The following is an 18,740-nucleotide window of genomic DNA, read 5'->3' on the forward strand; positions in this document are numbered from 1 at the left end:
GCGTAGCAGAAGACAGGACGAGAGACCCCATTTTTGTCATGCGCACTAGGGAACAGGAGCGCCCCCTTTTTCTCTGCTCCACCATCCCACTAGGACCTGGCTTCGTCATGCGCATTGAGAATTCTTAAGGCGCGCGCGCGCGCGAGCGCCGCCGCGCTCATGCGCACGAGCTGATCAACCCGCGCGGGCGGAAGTGTGGAGCCGCTGCACGGAGTGAGGGCTACCGCGCTTGCTGTGGGTGGGCGAGCGGCCGACATGGCGCCCTCCGGGAGTCTCAGGATCCCTGTGGCAGTGCTGCTGCTGTTGCTTTGGGGGGCTCCCTGGACCCACGGGCGGCGGAGCGACGTGCGGATCATCACGGACGAAAACTGGAGAGAGTTGCTGGAAGGAGAGTGGATGATAGAATTGTGAGTGTGGGGCGGTGGTCTCGGGGCCCCCTCGGTGGGCCGGGGTCCTAGTTCCAAGTCTGGACCCCCGATTTCATCCCCGTTCGTCTCATGCGAGTCTCAGACTCCCCGGGACTGCGACTCTGAGGCGCGGGGCGGGAGCCCCCGACTCCTCGCGATCCCCTAACTCCTCTTGGGATCCTCCGCAGCCTTGGTCCCACCCCCTCCTCGTTTCTGACCAGGGGATACTCTGTTAAGTTTCTTCTAAAGTGTGCACCCTACCTAGTTCGGTTGCTAGGACTGAGGTGCGCCTGTGAGGTTACGTTCAGCTTTGAATTCTCTTTCTTCATGGCTTTGGGGTTGAGGGTGGTTGGTCTGTCTAGTTCCTATACAATTATTTATTTTGGAATGAGTCTTCACAGACTTACAGACTTATTTCACCAAACTCTACAAAGGAGGAAACTGAGTGAACCTCTCCTTTCTTTTTGTCTCATTATCCTTAAAAAGTAGTCCACTTACAGTGTTAGAATTTGAGACTCTTTTAGCTTATTTTAAATGTTATTTTATGGATTAGGCATATTTTTATTTTAAATGCCAAGTAAATTCAAGTTGCGTTATTTAAACATCTGCGTTCCCTTTATCATTTGTTGTTGTTGTTGTTTTCTTTGCCCACGTTTCATTTTTCTTTTGGGTGTGTGTTTTTGCAAAGTACTGAATGTCTTGGGTTATTACTCTTATGCCTCTCTAAATGGTATTGCATTAAAAAATTAATGTATGAGTGTGATTATAAACTCTTAAAAGAGCGTCAGGTCGTCATTTATTGTTCAGATAAAACCATGTGTCTGTGGTGATTCCGTTATAATAACGTCCCTTCTGCATCGGTAGATAATAAACTGTCTGCCTTTGCTTTAGTCACTAAATTGGTGGTGGTGGTGACGGTGGTGGCAGTATTATTAGTGGTACTAGTCATTATTCATTAGTAAAAAACACCATCACTGACTGTTAACTGTGTACTAAACACTTCTAAGCTCTTTACATACGTTATCATATTTAATTCTTTACAAATTCTATAAGATAGGTATTATTTCCCGCATTTTACACATGAGAGACATATCTAAAAGCTTTAATTAATATGTCCAGGTATTGCCATAGTGGCTTTCTTTTTGTCTCCAGAAACTAACACAGAGTAGACATGCAGATGTTGTTAGAATAACCCCCTTCCTTAACAGGGTTCAGGCGGGTGTTTTTCTGGGTGGTTGGGTTGCCAGTTAAGGAGGGAGGTGGAGGTGGACATCCCCAAGGGAGAACCCAGAAGGTCACATCAGTAACTCCTGAGTCATAAAGTCAAACAAGGCATAGAACATCTATATGCAGGATACAATAGGGGAAGTGTTTATATAGTATGCATATAATCTGTAACTCAGTGAAATGAATTTTCAGGCACCGTTAAAGATGCAGGGGAGAGGAAATATAACCAGGGACAGCATTTGGGTTTCATTGTCCTCAGTACCTTGTTTTAGATTGTGCCCATAAAATATTCACAGTTTCATAAACAATGTGTTGAGCAGTTGTGATTATGAACTTTTATGCAAATTAAGTCAAGTATTACTCGAGATTTTTATTAACTCATTTGATCAAACTATATCAATACAGCAGTCAGAAGTGAAGTATTTGGGGATTTGAATTAGAGCATCTGTATGAAATTAAGAGCATACCCTAGTGTTTTTTTTTCCCCTAGCCTACTGAATATGAAGTTGTCTCTAAAAAGCACCGAAGAAACAAAAGGAACTTGAAAAAGGATCTAGTATTTCTAATGATAGTCTGCTCTTACTACAAGTTAGTCATCTGCGTTAAATCTGCCCTGATCAGGAGTTATGTTACAGAGATATTTTCATTGTAATTCAATTTATTGTTACGGACTTTGGCTTTTGTGTATGGTACTAGTCTTGTTCCACAATGCATATTACTTTTAGGAATTTTATTTTCATAAAATAAGTCAAGAAAATAGAATGAAGTACAGAAACTGTACTCTTGTGTTTAACAGGTACAGGCTTTATTCTTCCTGCTTCCATTAAAAAAAAACTGAGGTATAAAGCAGAAACTAACACACCATTGTAAAGCAATTATACTCCAATAAAGATGTAAAGAAAAAAAAATAACTCGAATCTCGTAAACTTTGAAATCAACTCAATAAACTTAAAATAATTATAGTCACATAAAAAAAAACTGAGGTAAATTATGAGATAATATACAATAAAATGGGAAAAATCAAATCCTAGGAAAGATTCAAGGCCTTTTAAGACTGAATACCAGAAGAGTAATTAAAATGCTAATATGCTTGGCCACAGATTTATAAACCCGAGATTGACCAAGGTCTGGGCAGAGAATTTCATTTGGCCTGCCTAGTGTTTGTGTCTGGGTTAAGTTTTGAGGTAGCATTTTTACATAAAAATGCAGATTTTCAGCTCCTTTTAAATTAGAATAGCCTGCTGCACTCAGCCAGCTGTCCTGGACCTGTCAAGCTAAGTAGTGTTTCCTTCCTTAAGATGAGGCACGTGTTTCCTGTTCACCACAGCCATGGGTGCTTCCTCATTTTTTACTAGCACCTTGGCACTTGTGACTCCTGCACATACCATTGTTAAAACTGATGAACTCCAAATTTGGCTTTGAGCTTTCTGCCCACCTTATAATAAGAGAAATCCAAAGTTTTTTTTTTTTTTTTTGCGGTACACGGGCCTCTCACTGTTGTGGCCTCTCCCGCTGCGGAGCACAGGCTCTGGATGCGCAGGCCCAGTGGCCATGGCTCAAGGGCCCAGCCGCTCCATGGCACGCGGGATCCTCCCAGACCGGGGCACGAACCCGTGTCCCCTGCATCGGCAGGCGGACTCTCAACCACTGCGCCACCAGGGAAGCCCCCCAAAGGTTTTTAAAGAGCTGTTTTGCACTTGAAAAAGGCCTTGTGTCTTAAAAACTTATTCTCAGTATTAATTTTCTGTGATTAGCATTATCAATTCATAGTTCTTGATTTCCAGAGTGTTCAACTCACACTTAAAACCTTTTCATCTTCACAAAATTAACCACTTTGCTATCTTGTTTTTAGTATAAAATATTCCTCACAAGTTACACATTTTAGAATTTTTGTCCCAATATGATCATATTAGAGTGTTTAACTTTTTTAAAAACTATTTCTTAGTTATGCTCCATGGTGTCCTGCTTGTCAGAATCTTCAACCAGAATGGGAAAGTTTTGCCGAATGGGGAGAAGATCTTGAGGTTAATGTTGCAAAAGTAGATGTCACAGAGCAGCCAGGTACTGTATGTCTGTGGTTAATTTTGTTTCATTGCAGATTGGGATGATCTGTTGGTCTGTTTTCCACATTGCATGATCCTAACTCTACCTTTCACTAGTTTTTAAAAACAGAACTGTCTTCAGCTGGTTAGGCTGACTTACCCACCTCCCTGATGGGGGCTCAGTGTGAAGTGCCACAAAAAGTGGATTCCCTGGTTGGGTATGGCAGCTTATTTCTTTTCTGTATTGCTCTAAGGGACCTTGGAGACATCTCCCTCCCCCAACTCTTCCCTCACATAACTGCCTGTGATCTTTTTTCCTTTGCATCTCAGGCCCCAGACTAGTATGTAAGACGTCTGTGAGAAGCCCTAGAACATTGTGGCTCAGGTGGACATGGGTAAACCCAGCATTTGCATCTGTACCAAGCTTCAGAATAAGGAGCATGTGGTTGAGGTTCTTTGTAGAGTCAAGGTCACATTCATTCCCTGTGTGTGAGTCGTCTAAGTCTCTGCAATTGGTTTTCAGATTTAATCCGTTAACTGTGATTTGAGGACATTGGCTGTTAATTACAAAGCCCTCATGGTTGTGGCCTCCTGACTTGGCCCCCTGGAGAAGTGTCAGGCCCTGCCCTTACAGATGCTTCTTCTAACCTGTTCTTGGTCACAGTAAACCTGGATTCTTGATTCTGCCCCTATCCCAGATGGTAATAATTGCTAATATTTGGTGAGCACTTACTGTTACAGGTACTGCTCCAAGTGCTTTGCATTTATTATGTAGTCCTTACACAACGTTGTGGGATAGATAATATCCCCGTTTTACAGATCAGAAAACTGAGTCATAGGTTGGTTCTTAATTATTTTAGTGTTTAACACATGGTTGATAATGTTAGCTGATGTTGTTATTGCCCACCTTTTGGAAGATTCATAATATTTTCCATTTTTAACAATACCTTAGAAACTCTGTGTTTGTTTTTTGATTATCAAATGCAGTTTCATTTGATTTTAGACCTAAGACCACAGTTATATTGTGCTGTCCCATGACTCATTGCTAGTAATCTTATAGTAGTATAATTGACCAAATGTTTATACATATATATTCACAAATGTCTTCAATATTCAGATTTTACATACTTTTAAATGGAGATAATGTATAGTAGTTTTTTTTTCAGTTGCTTTAAGTACGTAATTGGAATTTCTTTCAATGTTTATATTACGGAGCTCAACTATTTTTAGGTATAATTTCATATTCTTTGCCTATTAGTATTCAAGTAATTCAGAGTCAGCTTTTAAGTAGTAAGTGATTGGCCCATATAAAACCTGCTGTGTGTTCTTTCTTGTATTTATTTCTAATCTTTCTTTATCATTTGTAGGACTAAGTGGACGATTTATCATAACTGCTCTTCCTACTGTTTATCAGTAAGTATTTGAAGATTCTGTAGTTATGAAAGCTGCATGATAGTGTAATCAGAATAGTAGACCTCTAGCCTAGATCATGTTTAAAGAGCATTATATTCAGTAAGTTTACTAGAAGGCTTACTTTGCTTAGTGCTCTACTAGGTGCCTTTAGATAGATGAATGATGCATGAAACAATCTGTGATCCCAAAGATTTGTAATTGTTTTAGAAGATGATATGCACAAGAAATGGTGTGATACCCTTCAGCTAGTAAGTGATTATGAGCGCAGAGTTGTGGTAAGTACTGTAGGAAATTTGGTAAGGGAAAAAAATCACTGCTTTGGACTGGTTCCTGGAGAATATGGGGTTTAAACTCAACTTTGGAGGTAGCATTTTCAAGAGTGAAGAGTGAGCATTCTATCCTGAGAACAGTCTCATAAACAGTTATAATTAGGAGCATGGTATGTTCAAACATTAGCTATTAGAAAGTGCCGTAGCTCAGCCTTGGGGACAGTGGTAGGTGAAATGGTTGTTAAGTCAGAATAAACAAGATTATGTAGTCTTCAGTGTCGGGTTTTTTAGTTTGTCTTTATCTTCTGAACTGTCCATAAGACATCTTAAATCTCTGTATCTGCCCTGAACCTTAATGTTCATCTAGCTGGTGGGTTGAATGCCAGGAGGCACTTCTCTCCTTCCCTTAAAAGTTACAAAAACAAGAAGTCGGCGGTTCTGTGTGTATCTCGATTTTCCTTGTCTTTTTTTCATGTTTGTATCTGTTTCCCTGTACCTTTTTATTTGCCACTACTCCCTTGTATATGTTTAAATGTCTCTTCTCTGTCTCTGTAAGTGCTTCTCTCCATTTTTACTCAGTCCTTTTCTCCACATGCCCCTTAACTGGCTAGTCAGTCTCCCCCTTGTCTCAACACCCCCTGAAATTTTCTGGAATTTCCTGCCTTTTTCTTTTAGTAACGTTGTTTATCGTGCCCATTCCCCCATTTTCTGCCTGCTGAAATCCTACCTATCCTTCAAAAACAGCTCAAATGTCATTTTCTCCACAAAACTTTGGGTTTTTGAGTGGGGGCTTCCTTGTTGTCTTTGGCTCTGGATGGATAAATGATCCTCTAATCTTACTGTAGGTAGTGGGGAGCTATGGAAAGTTTTTGCGCTTAAGTGATAAAAATTGAAGTGTTAATTGAGTAGAGTTAGACTGGCAGTATTATTTAAGGTAGTTTAGAAATGGTGAAGATGTGGGAACAGGGAGAGCACTTACGGTCCTATGACAGAGCTCCATGCATTAGGAATGGGAAGGAGGAGGTGGGTGTCAGGAAGAACGCAAAGCTGAATGTCACTGCATTAGATGCCTCCAGCGACTTAAAGCATGATGGCTGTGAATGTTCTTTAACAATAGCTAATAAATAATAAATTTCAGACGTGATTCTAACCACTTTTTCATGAAGTCACCTCTTTAATGTGTGTATTGTGGCTTAAAAGTAATTTTCTGAGATATATCTACATACTGCATTTCTTTTTCTCCCCAGTTTTTTATTGAGACATAATTGACATATAACTACTTACTGTGTTTCATAGTTTTATTATTTGGAATAGTAACAATAACAGTCTTAAGACCTACGATTGTTTAAAAATATAACCTCAGTGTTTAATTAAATTTAGGGCTAAGATGTCAAGGTAAGTAATTAGTGTAATTTACTACTTTTGCATTGCTGATGATTTTGAAGATTAGGATTGTAAAATGAGGTTATAGAAATAGCAAAACAAAGTTTATTTATTTGGTGCTGATTAATATTTACTTGTGATCTTCTTTAGTTGTAAAAATGGTGAATTTAGGCGCTATCAGGGCCCAAGGACTAAGAAGGATTTCATAAACTTTATAAGTGAAAAAGAGTGGAAGAGTATTGAACCTGTTTCATCATGGGTTGGTCCAGGTTCTGTTTTGTAAGTATGAGGGGTTTTTCTCTTATTTATTTCAGGAGTAATTGGGACATATATTTCATGTAAATAAAGCATATTTACTTAGTTTTAATTCTAGGACTCTTAAGATATGTTCAGATTTACTATGTGATATTTTCAGTTTGACTTTATCTTCTAAGTCCAGTGGATACTGTGATCCTTGTTAATGTAGAAGGAGGCATTCTATAGAATTAAGCTGAAAGCCTTTTTAGGAATATTTTAGTTCTGTAAATATGGTCATTTGTATCATCAAAAACTAATAAATCCCCCTAAGAGTGTGAGCGATATAATGGGTAAAACTATCATTTGAGGGGTTTTTTGTTTTGCTTTTTAAATTATTTATTTATTTATTTGGCTGTGCCAGGTCTTAGTTGTGGCATGTGGAATCTTCAGTTGAGGCATACAGGCTCTTAGTTGCGGCACACGGGATCTAGTTCCCTGACCAGGGATCGAATCTGGGCCCCCTGCATTGGGAGTGCAAAGTTTTAACCACTGGACCACCAGGGAAGTCCCTATCATTTGAGCTTAGCATTTGGATGAGAAGCCTCAACCATATACCTACTCATGCTACCTTTAGATTTCAGTTCTTGATTTAATGTGATTGAATTATTCCACCTGTCTGATAGCTTTTTGTACGAATAGTATGGATGAACAATGAGCCTAATGACATGACTAACCACTGAGCTTTATATGTAGGTAGAGGGTACATTTCTCCATAGCAGCTCGCTATGGAGCAGTAGGATTGGGCATAACTAGCACATTTTGTGAACCATTCTTGGGGAGCAAGGCCTCACGGGTCATTTGAGAGACCTCTGGGAATACTGAGTTTTGCTGAGGCCACCATGGACTCATCCTGGTGTGGCTAAGCTGTCTCTTCCTGTCCTCTTACCACACTTGCCTTTGGAGGATGGAGAGTATAAGCGATAATGCTCTGGATCTGGGAGTGGGGGCATGATCATCCCTAAGCAGTATTTTGAAAAAGAAAGTTCATCTTTAGGACCTTTTCCTTACACCTCTGAATTGAACTGTCAGAATTCCCCCACTGAGCCACCATGCCCAACCCAAATAAGGCACCTGCTCTTCCTGATAGAATCTAATTAGCACAGACTACAGTGAGACAACACAGTGATTCATGTTTCAGTTCCTTGTCCCTATTCCCATTTTGTGTTTTAAAGAACAGAAGCAACATGGTTAGTGTACCTGTCTGTGTTGGACTGAAAATGTAACTGATTTTTGTTTGAAATCTCATGTCATAAATGATTCTTCCCCTCTCTGGTCGAGGAAGTGGGGGTCGCTTGTAAGTCTCCGCTGACTCCTCCAGACAGCAGTCCGTACCTTTTTTATTGGTAGACTGAGTAAGAGGCGCTCCCAGGGTCAGCTTGGCAGGTTCACCCACGCAGCGATCGGTGTTTGGATTAGGCCATCCTGCATGCAGGACCTCTGGCTTGTGTGTGAATTAGTTTATGTGTTAGTGGCCCCACTTCTGCTAGAGAGAACCCACAAAGCTAAGTTTTGGAGCAGGCCTCTTTTCTAACTGCCCATCAAAGCTACTTGGGTTTAATTATGTGAAAATTGTTATTTTTACTTTTACTGTTTTACTTATATGGTAACTTAGCATTTATTTCTTGTGTAATTATTTTGTATATCATTAAACTATATCAAACTAATGCTGTTGTAAGTTTAATTTTAATACAAAAAGAGGGTAATTCTTAGGTGGGAAGGATCAACTCAGCAAGTGCTCCCAGTCTTCCTTCAGGCTCCCTTCTCTCCTTCTTCTTTGGAGGATTTTAAGGGTGAATAAGAGTTGCCATTTGCTTACAGCGTGCCTAACTTCAAACCAGTTTGTTCCATAGAGCTTGTAACCTGTACTCAAAGTATATTGGAGAAATCATCAGGTGAAAGGTTATAGTCAAAACAATAGGAGAAAAGGAAAAAAAAATGATCAAGTGTTTTGTTTATGAGGATATCACATAGTGGCAAAAATTCAGAAACTGTTAATTTCCATTAACAAGCCTTCTTATTATGGGCTTGAAATCACTGATGAATCACTAATCTTGAGTAACATCAGCAATAAAATCTGTTGTGTTGGGGAAATTATAGAGTAAAAAATAGAAGATATAGGTAACACACATGTATTCTACTTCAAAGCTGTGTATCTGATTCAGTTTTTCACTTGTCTCTTTATTTTAGGATGAGTAGTATGTCAGCACTCTTTCAGCTGTCTATGTGGATCAGGGTATGGGCTAAAATTTTATTTCTATTTTAAACATTTTGATACTGTCACTTTTTAATAAATGACCATGTTTTTAGTTTATTTTTTTCTTTTGATTTTAGACTTACCATAACTATTTTATTGAAGACCTTGGATTACCGGTTTGGGGATCATATACAGTGTTTGCTTTAGCAACTCTGCTTTCGGGACTATTATTAGGACTTGTAAGCACTTCATTTTCGGAGTACTGGGAAGAAAAATATTTTAGAATTTCATAATTCAATATAGTTTTACCAGCTTTATATTGTACATTCATATTTCTTATGTTTATTTTTGCAGTGCATGATATTTGTGGCAGATTGCCTGTGTCCTTCAAAAAGGCGCAGACCACAGCCATACCCTTCCAGTAAGTATATTTTTATTCACTATAATCCCATTGATTTCTGTAATAAACACAATCATACATAAAACAGGTTGCCTTTCTAGCTTAGGTTTCTAAATATGGAGTGGTGGGGGAAGAGGGATGTATATTTCATGTAAGAATGACAGCCCATTGGATTTAGAAACATAGGTTTTTTTTTGGTTTTTATAGTGTGGAGAATTTTAACACTGCATATAACTTATAGATATTTGATAACCATTGACCTGATGTCAATTTGTTTGAAAACTCCATGATATTCATGGATCCATTTGAATATACTTGGGTCAAAAAAAGTTGAATTATTCCACTCTTGAAGTCTTTTCATTGGTATAGTGACCACATTTGAAGCTTTTTCTTTGTATGCTGGTCAAGTCTAAGTTTCTCTGTTAGGTTATTGGGAAAAGCAAATCCTGTAGCTGCTTGAGGATTCTCATTGCCACTGTATTTTACTACACGATGGGTTTATAGAATTAGAATATTCACTGCTGTTTATCTTAATATGATTACCTACCAATCATTTATTTTATTTTATTTATTTATTTTTTTTTTGCGGTATGCGGGCCTCTCACTGCTGTGGCCTCTTCTGTTGCGGAGCACAGCCTCCGGACGCGCAGGCTCAGTGGCCATGGCTCATGGGCCCAGCCACTCCATGGCATGTGGGATCTTCCCGGACCGGGGCACGAACCCGTGTCCCCTGCATCGGCAGGCGAACTCTCAACCACGGCGCCACCGGGGAAGCCCCAATCATTTATTTTTAATCTTGAAAATTATACTGTTATGAAGGCCCTCTTATTTGCTGTTTGTAAAGAGCTTTCACTTTCTGTCGTCCCATTTGCTTTTCAGCAGCTCTTTAAAGTAGACTGCATAAGTGATACTCTTCCCATTTTGTGGTTGAGGAAACTAAAGCTCAGAGAGATGAACTGTGTTTCCAGGTTCACACAGAAATGACAGAGCTGAGAGTAGAACCTAAACCAGACTTTTGGCCTGACATTTCTGTTCTGTTGCGTTTTGTGACTTAGGACTTAAACTGAGGTCAAAACTCCTGAAATGAAATCAGTGGAGATTGCATTTACAGTATTCCTTGTCTGTCGAACAACTGATAGGGTTTTTAAAAAAATTTCTTAGATAGTTGCATCGATGCTAAGAAGGACACAGTTGGAGGGAATAATTTTATCCACCAAGGGCCACTGACCTGTAGGAAAAAATATAATAAGCACAGATTACTTAAAAGACAGTTAAGTCAGTGAATGTACATTTTATATTTATTTTGCTTCAAAAACCTTAAGCCTTGGCGCTTCCCTGGTGGCACAGTGGTTGAGAGTCCGCCTGCCGACGCAGGGGACATGGGTTTGTGCCCCGGTCCGGGAGGATCCCACATGCCGCGGAGCGGCTGGGCCCGTGAGCCATGGCCGCTGAGCCTGCGCTTCTGGAGCCTGTGCTCCGCAACGGAAGAGGCCACGGCAGTGAGAGGCCTGCGTACCGAACCTTAAGCCTGATAACAGATTTGTCTCTTAAGTAATCTGTGACACAACTGATACTAATCCATACTTTAATGTGATATTACCCCTTCTACAGCAGGCTACAGGATTTTTTTGAGTTGTTTTCCATTATGTGTGTTTGGCTTAGATTTTGAGTTGCTAGGAAAAGATCCAACTGAGTCTAACTTTAAGCAAAATCAGAATTTATTGGTTCACATAGTCAGGAAGCCTGAGGGCAGAGTTGATTGGATCCTGGGGCTCAATTGTTTTTATGTTTCTGAATTGCCCAGTTCTCTATGACTTTGCTCCATTTGGGCTCTTTTTAGTCCTGAGAATAGAATGACTATAGAAAGCTATAGCTCATAATCCCAGAGTAAGAAGGAAATATACTTCTCCCTGTACTTACGTATCTTTTGGAAAAATTCTGGTGTATTGCACTTGTGTAGAGGGCTCACTTTTTGGAGCAGTCACTGTAAACCAGGGTTTCTCAACCTTGACACTATTGGTCTTTTGGGCTGGATAATTCTTAATCGTGATGAACTGTCTTTTGTACATTATTGAATGTTCAGTAGCATCCCCCTGGTTGCCAGTAGCACCACCCCTATCTGTTGTAGCAACCAAAAATATCTTCAGACATAGCCAAGTGTTCCCTAGGAGGCAGAATCACCCCTGGTGGAGAACCACTGCTCTAAACTGTCGTTTGTGCTCACCACAGCCACCTGGGATGTGGCATAGGGAAGGGGTAACCCAACAGGAAAAGGGATGCTAGACAGACCAAACAACAGATTGTCCACTTTATGGTAATTCCTTCCCGTAATTTCTTCTACGTTGCACCCCCATGTTCTTCTTCCCACTCCATTCTGGGTTGCCTAGGATTAGGGATGGTCTCGGATCACTGAACAAAGAAAAGCTCATTGGCCAAATTCTGTGTTCTGGATCTCAGTAACATGGTGTCTTCCAAGTTTAAGTTAACTAGCAACAGTTCCTATTAACAAAGGGAGGGGGCTATATGTGTGTGTGTGCATATTAAAAAATTGAGCTGTATACTTAAGATATGTATCTTATATTATTTGTAATTACACCTTAATAAAATTACATATGTGGAGAAGTGGAAGCATCTTTATGAAACCACTTGAAAAAAAACATGGCTAGGAAAATAGCCTTCAACTTAAGTGTCTGATTCCTGTTCTCCTGGGAGCTGAAACAAGGGTGGTATTGAAGTTTGTCTTAGTATACTTCTTAGCTAGAAGATTTAATAGCAAGTTAATATAAGATAGTTATATTTAATGCAGTCTGTTTTCTTACAACATCCATATGCACAGCATTCTGGTTCATTAATTTCAGTTCAGTTTATGAATAGGAGGATAATAAGAATTAATCTGGTAAGTAAAATGGATCTTCCAAACCAGTTATTTTTACAGTATCACTTGTTCTTAAAGATAGCTTTTTCCTTTTGGAAATCCAAACATGATTGATAAATAAATGCCAAAGCAATTTATGGGCATATGAATTGTGTCTTGATTGTACTCTTAACACAACTCTAATACATCAACAAAAGAATATTTCTGGTTTTTATCTTTAAGAAAAATTATTACTAGAATCTTCTCAACCTCTGAAAAAAGTGGAGGAAGAACAAGAGGCTGATGAAGAAGATGTTTCAGAAGAGGAACCTGAAAGCAAAGAAGGAATAAACACAGACTTTGCACAGAATGCCATAAGACAACGTTCTGTGGCTCCTTCATTGGCCACAGATAAATCTAGTTAATTTGTACAAGTATATTCATATGATTTTGACAAAAACAGAAGATTGATCATTTCTTTTGGTTTGAAATGAACTGTGACTTGCTTGTACATTGCAGGGTTCAGTCTAGATTGTCATTAGGTTGAACAGTCTACCTTCAGAAAATAAAAGTAGCATTATTTGAAAAAACAGGATTTGAGAACAGTATGGTGGTTCAAACAGTTGTTTAATTTTTGAAAAATCTGGTGCCAAGCAATAAGATTTCTGTATGTTTGTTTCATAATAACCTTTTCAAGTCTGAGTTGAAAAATTACATTTCCCAGGTATTGCATTATTGAGGTATTTAAGGAGATTATTTTAGAGAAAAAGATTTCTTATTTGATACAATTTTTCTCAGTTTCACTGTGTGAAAAAAAGAACATATTTCCCATAAATGGGAACTTTGCCCACTGTCTCAAGAAATGTGTATTTCAGTGACAACTGTGAGGTCCTTTTAGAGGTAAAGTCCAAAATTTAGTCATAGCTTTAGAGTATGCAACTAATAAACTCTACCTTACTTTAGTTACAGTTTTCTACATATGATAATACAGTATATGTTTAGGAAGATTTTATAAGCCCATGGTGTTGTCTTGATTCCTATAAAAGGTTGGTTGCCTTTTTGTTCTCCTCTGTTCAGTGTATGATTTGTATTTTTCTTACCATGAGTTACATTTTTCATTTTCCAAATTGGATAATTTCCTGGAAATGTTTTTCATGGTTTAATAAATTGTTTCAAACTGAAGTTTACTGAGGAATCCTTAAAAGTGAAGAGGCATCTACTGATAATTTAAAATCTTGGCTACTTGTTTCAGGGCTTCCCTGGTGGCTCAGTGGTTGAGAGTCTGCCTGCCAATGCAGGGGACACGGGTTCGTGCCCTGGTCCGGGAAGATCCCGCATGCCGCGGAGCGGCTGGGCCCGTGAGCCATGGCCACTGAGCCTGCACGTCTGGAGCCTGTGCTCCGCAACGGGAGAGGCCACAGCAGTGAGAGGCCCGCGTACCACACACACAAAAAAAAAACCAAATAAAATCTTGGCTACTTGTTTCAGATTTTACATCATGTTGAACCTCTACTTGAACTTTTTTTGGATGTGAAGGTGAACATTCCTGATTTTTATTTGATTTTGTGTAAAAGCCTTGGTATTTTACATTTTGAAAATTCACAGTAGCTTAATTTGATATAAAGTTAGCATTCTACTCAGGAAAAGCATCTTGTAGTGTATGTTTTCAATGTATATTTGTCCTCATACAGAAAGTTCTTAATTGATTTTCCAAAGTCAATGTATGCTTGATGTCTTAAACTCATAAAAGTCTTATGTTTTTGAAAAGACAAACTCCGTATTCTACTGTACTTTCTGTTGTGTGGTATTTCACAGGTGGGTATCAGCAAGGTGGGACATTTAATATATTTTTACTCCTTGAAGAGTTTAAGAATAGAGTTTTCACCTTACAGCAAAAGAGGGGGTGGGCGGACATGTGCGGCGGCAGTAGAGAACTGTGTTAGCTACAATAAGGGGAAAAAGCATAAATATTTAGAATGGATCACCTCTCCATTATGGTAATAGACAATTTCTGTAATGTCCCCTTTCATCTAGGTTCTGCTGCTGTGTGAATCCATTAGACTTACAATATCATAATGTACAACAGTTTTCTTTAAAGGCCTTTCCTTTAGGATATTAAATATTCTACCATTGAAGAGTTTGGATGTGTAATTTTGTGATGCTTTAGAAAAATAATCTAAGCACAAAATAAACTTTTCTAAGCACTTCACTGAAGCTGAAGGCAAGTGTGATTTCTAGTTGCATATTTAACGATGCTTAATTAATTTGCATTTAACAGTGTTCAAGTGAATATTTGTGTCACTGTATATATACTTGATATGTGTAATCAAAAGGCTAGAATCATACACATCTGTTTCTGTCACTTGAGATGATAGATGCTGCTCGTTAATTAAGAGTTCTATTGTTCTAGTCTTATATACATGACAATATATTTTAAAGTTTTTAAGTGATTAAAAACAATATATACAGAAGATTACAAGTAGGCTGAACATGTAGAGACTTGATATTTCAGAAAAGAGATGATCTTGTGTGTCTTCAGGATTGTCACTGCAGACATCTGAATAATCAATTTTCTGTCACACCAGAGGCTTACAGAAACTATATTGGGATCATTTTACCTTTAACAGACCCCTTTTGTTTCTGCATTGGTTTAAAGGGGCTCCACATGGCAGCTTAGCAACAGATCGTCTAGGAGGGAATAAGGTGCATCCTGGAGAATGCTGCTCCCCACACTGCCTCAGTCATTCAGCTCCACCACTGAAGTATTGAAATCTCATCACTCCACTAGAAAATGCAGTATTCTACCACATATTGCCTAAATACTTAAATGAGCAAGACAGTTTTAATGAAGGTTCCATGGGGAACATTTTTCATTCATTGAGTATTGGAGCTGTGCTATTTTCCTGTAATAATTCATTTAGTCTGACTATAATATGATATCTGAGCATTGCATGTCATTTAGGTGAACAGGCTCAGATAGCTATGGCAGAAATAGGTACAATTGGAAACCACAAGATTTCAAATCATGCTTTTTTTTTTTCAGCATGAGTATTGCAAATTTAGCAATTTATATATGAAATTATAATATAAATTTAAAAATTTCACTCTTATCAGAATATTGCAATAAATACTATTCAGAAATACCAGAATTCAGTACTTGCAGTCTTGTGTTTTGGGTACTGCATAAAGAATCGAGGTTATTACCATAGGGCTCCCCTGGTGGCACAGTGGTTGAGAGTCCGCCTGCCGATGCAGGGGACACGGGTTCGTGCCCCAGTCCGGGAAGATCCCACATGCCACGGAGCGGCTGGGCCCGTGAGCCATGGCCACTGAGCCTGCGTGTCCGGAGCCCGTGCTCCACAACGGGAGAGGCCACAGCAGTGAGAGGCCCGCGTACCGCAAAAAAAAAAAAAAAAAAAAAAAAAAAATCGAGGTTATTACCATAAATGATGCTTTTGAAAGCAGTTTTCTCTCTAATCAGTTGTGTTCTTATTGAGCCCGAGGCATAAAAAGGCATAGTGCTGGACTTGTGATTAGATAAACATTTTTGAATGAACATTTTAACTCATTTTAAAGTTACCTAGGATATTGATTCATTGCATAATTTAAGTTATAATTCTTTCGATAATTTTTTTTCCCAAGCTTTACTGAGGTATGATTGACAAATTACTTTTGATGTGGGTCTTTTATTAATCATAATTGTTTTGGGTTGGAATTTAAATGAGTGGTCATACCGAGTATAATTGTGTAATTCTAAAAGTAAATTTTAAATTGAATATCCTACTTGCAGATTTAGATATGTTGATATTTCATATCCAGCAACTTTTGCACCTGTTTTAGAGCCATTGAAATTAGAAAAACATAAGTTTAAATCGGAACTTTGATACTCTATAATAAGATTCAGTTACATACTTGAACTAAACATCTAAAATGTTCCTTCTCCTTTAATGATTTTTTAATTTTGATTCATTCATTACAAATGGTGATAATATCAGTACTGTATTGTGGCCATTAATGAAATCAGCTGTCCTTTCCTTTTTACCCATTTGGCTATGTGTGACATTACTTATAAGCCTGTTCTCATTGTAGTATCACAGCTCAGACTGGTTGTATCCTGAAAATGAAAATATAAGAAGTCAGTTGAGCAAATAGAGGTTTGATTTATCTGAAACTTCTTTTAAATCTAAGCATAATTGAGAGAGTCATGTTTTAAATTTATTGAAAATATGTTGATACTTCACTTGGAAGAATAACTTAAGTAATTAAGTGGTTTTTTTAAACTTCCTAAGCTTCAGTGCTTTACTAAAGCATGTAGTAGAAAGAAGGTTGCTAGTGGGTTAGAATGTATCAACTCAAGTACTTAGGAAGTTTCAACATATTGCTACCAAGGCATTCCTAAGAAATCTTCTCTAAACTTTAGTCTTTCTGTTTCCACAGAATCAAGTATATACTTGGTTGGAAATTGTAAATGCTCTTAACCCTATCTCTCCAGCCCCAACCCAACTAATGCTCCTGAAACTACTTTAACAAATGAACTGTTGTTCTCTGAGCCTGCCTCATTCCAGCTGTTGGTTCAAGAGTCAGCTCAAATCCTGTGAGTCCTTTCTGGCCCACAGTCATTTATTTCAGAAAGAAACTATTTTGTGGGTTTTTACCATTCTCTGGCAGTTAAACATATACTATCTTGTAATATTTCTTCTCTTGCATTTATTATACCAATTAACTGACATGGAGCCACCACAATACATCTCTAGGCCTCGATTTGTGAGTAAAGTGGTTTCTGAGGTTCTCTACCTTCAACAAGATAAACATTGCTCTCATCTGTTGTCTCGAAAAGCTGACTGTCAACTCTTTGAGGCTTGGAACTTATTGTTAGTTTGATACGAAGTGTAGTGTTGGCAGGAGACTTCTGGGCAGAGGTCAAGGGACTTGGCTTCAAATCTTGTCTCCACCCCGACCAGGAATGCAACTGCCGCCTCTCTGGACATTGATTTTCATATTTATGAAATGAGGGTAAGTTGAGTAGTCTAGTGTTCAGATAAAGGACTTTGGGGAAATTCTTGAAATGAACATTAAAGTTATTTGTAACTTTAGCTTCCTGGGCAAGTTTCCTAGAATATTAATGCGTTGTGAAGGAAGACAGTCAAATAGTAAAGCTATTAATGTTGACAGTAAGCTGTGTGAGTGTCACTAGGAACTCACTTGGGTCCTCAGTCTACTGAGATGGGGGAGCAGGAAAAGAAAAACTCTTCTGCCTTTACTCTCATGGTAAGCACTGATGTCATCCTTCACACCAGAACTCAGATTTCAAGTTCTGCATTTTTTTGCAGCCCTGTGCTTCAGGGCAAGCTTGACTCCATCCTCACTTACTAGGGGCAAGTTTAAATCCTATTTTATGTGGATTTTGTGTTTAGTATGCAAAATCTTACATGTCATTTTGACAGTAACTTGAGTCTTCTCCTGAGAACGGGAGCAGTGTAAATTTGAAGGTGGTAAGAAAGAATTATTTTGCCATTTTGTCCCCTTTGAGGAGGAGGAAGTAAAGGCTGAGGTATGTTTATGTCTTCTGAAATATGTGGGTTGTTCTTTTTTTAATTTATTTTTTGTTTATTGTCAAGATTAAATGAGATAATGTATGTGAAAATGCAGTTATAACTTAGCATGTGCAAACAGCTCAATATGGAATGTTTCTTAATCTAATGTTTATGAAAGGGGATTTCAGTTGAATAACCCTGCTGCTTAACAGACTATGTAACTTGCATTGTAATTTGAGCTATTTTTGAAGGTTTTTTTTTTGCAGACCTGCAAAGAGTATGATTACTTTGTTGATATGGTTTTTGTTTGTTTGTTTTGCCGTACGCGGGGCCACTGTTGTGGCCTCTCCCGTTGCGGAGCACAGGCTCCGGACGCGCAGGCTCAGCAGCCATGGCTCACGGGCCCAGCTGCTCCGCGGCATGTGGGATCCTCCCAGACCGGGGCACGAACCCGTGTCCCCTGCATTGGCAGGCGGGCTCTCAACCACTGCGCCACCAGGGAAGCCCTTGATATGATTTTTGAGCTCCTTGTCAATGGATGCTTGGACACATCATTGCTGGAGAAGCCAAACGACTCGATAACTTTCAATTAGATACAGCATGTAAAAATTCTTTTGTTATGTTCGGTGTTTATGTATGAGTTCAGATTGTGCAATGGCCGCAACCTTCAGGTTGATTTTTAATCCGAAGATACACAAATTGTACAAAACAATGTTACTT

The 18,740-nt window shown here is 38.8% G+C and overlaps 1 protein-coding gene across 1 annotated transcript; it reads left to right on the forward strand.

Annotated features, from left to right (window-relative positions):
• The first annotated feature begins 240 nt into the window (after positions 1-240).
• Positions 241-13,037, forward strand: TMX1 (thioredoxin related transmembrane protein 1). The gene is made up of 8 exons (XM_079699383.1): positions 241-407; positions 3,580-3,695; positions 5,044-5,089; positions 6,892-7,020; positions 9,226-9,271; positions 9,370-9,471; positions 9,587-9,653; positions 12,730-13,037. Exons 1-8 carry the CDS (start codon positions 256-258, stop codon positions 12,909-12,911), a joined length of 840 nt encoding a protein of 279 aa, XP_079555509.1. The 5' UTR covers positions 241-255; the 3' UTR covers positions 12,912-13,037.
• Positions 13,038-18,740: the final 5,703 nt, after the last annotated feature.

This window comes from Hyperoodon ampullatus, assembly GCF_949752795.1.
Source record: "Hyperoodon ampullatus genome assembly, chromosome: 3".
NCBI lineage: Eukaryota > Metazoa > Chordata > Mammalia > Artiodactyla > Ziphiidae > Hyperoodon > Hyperoodon ampullatus.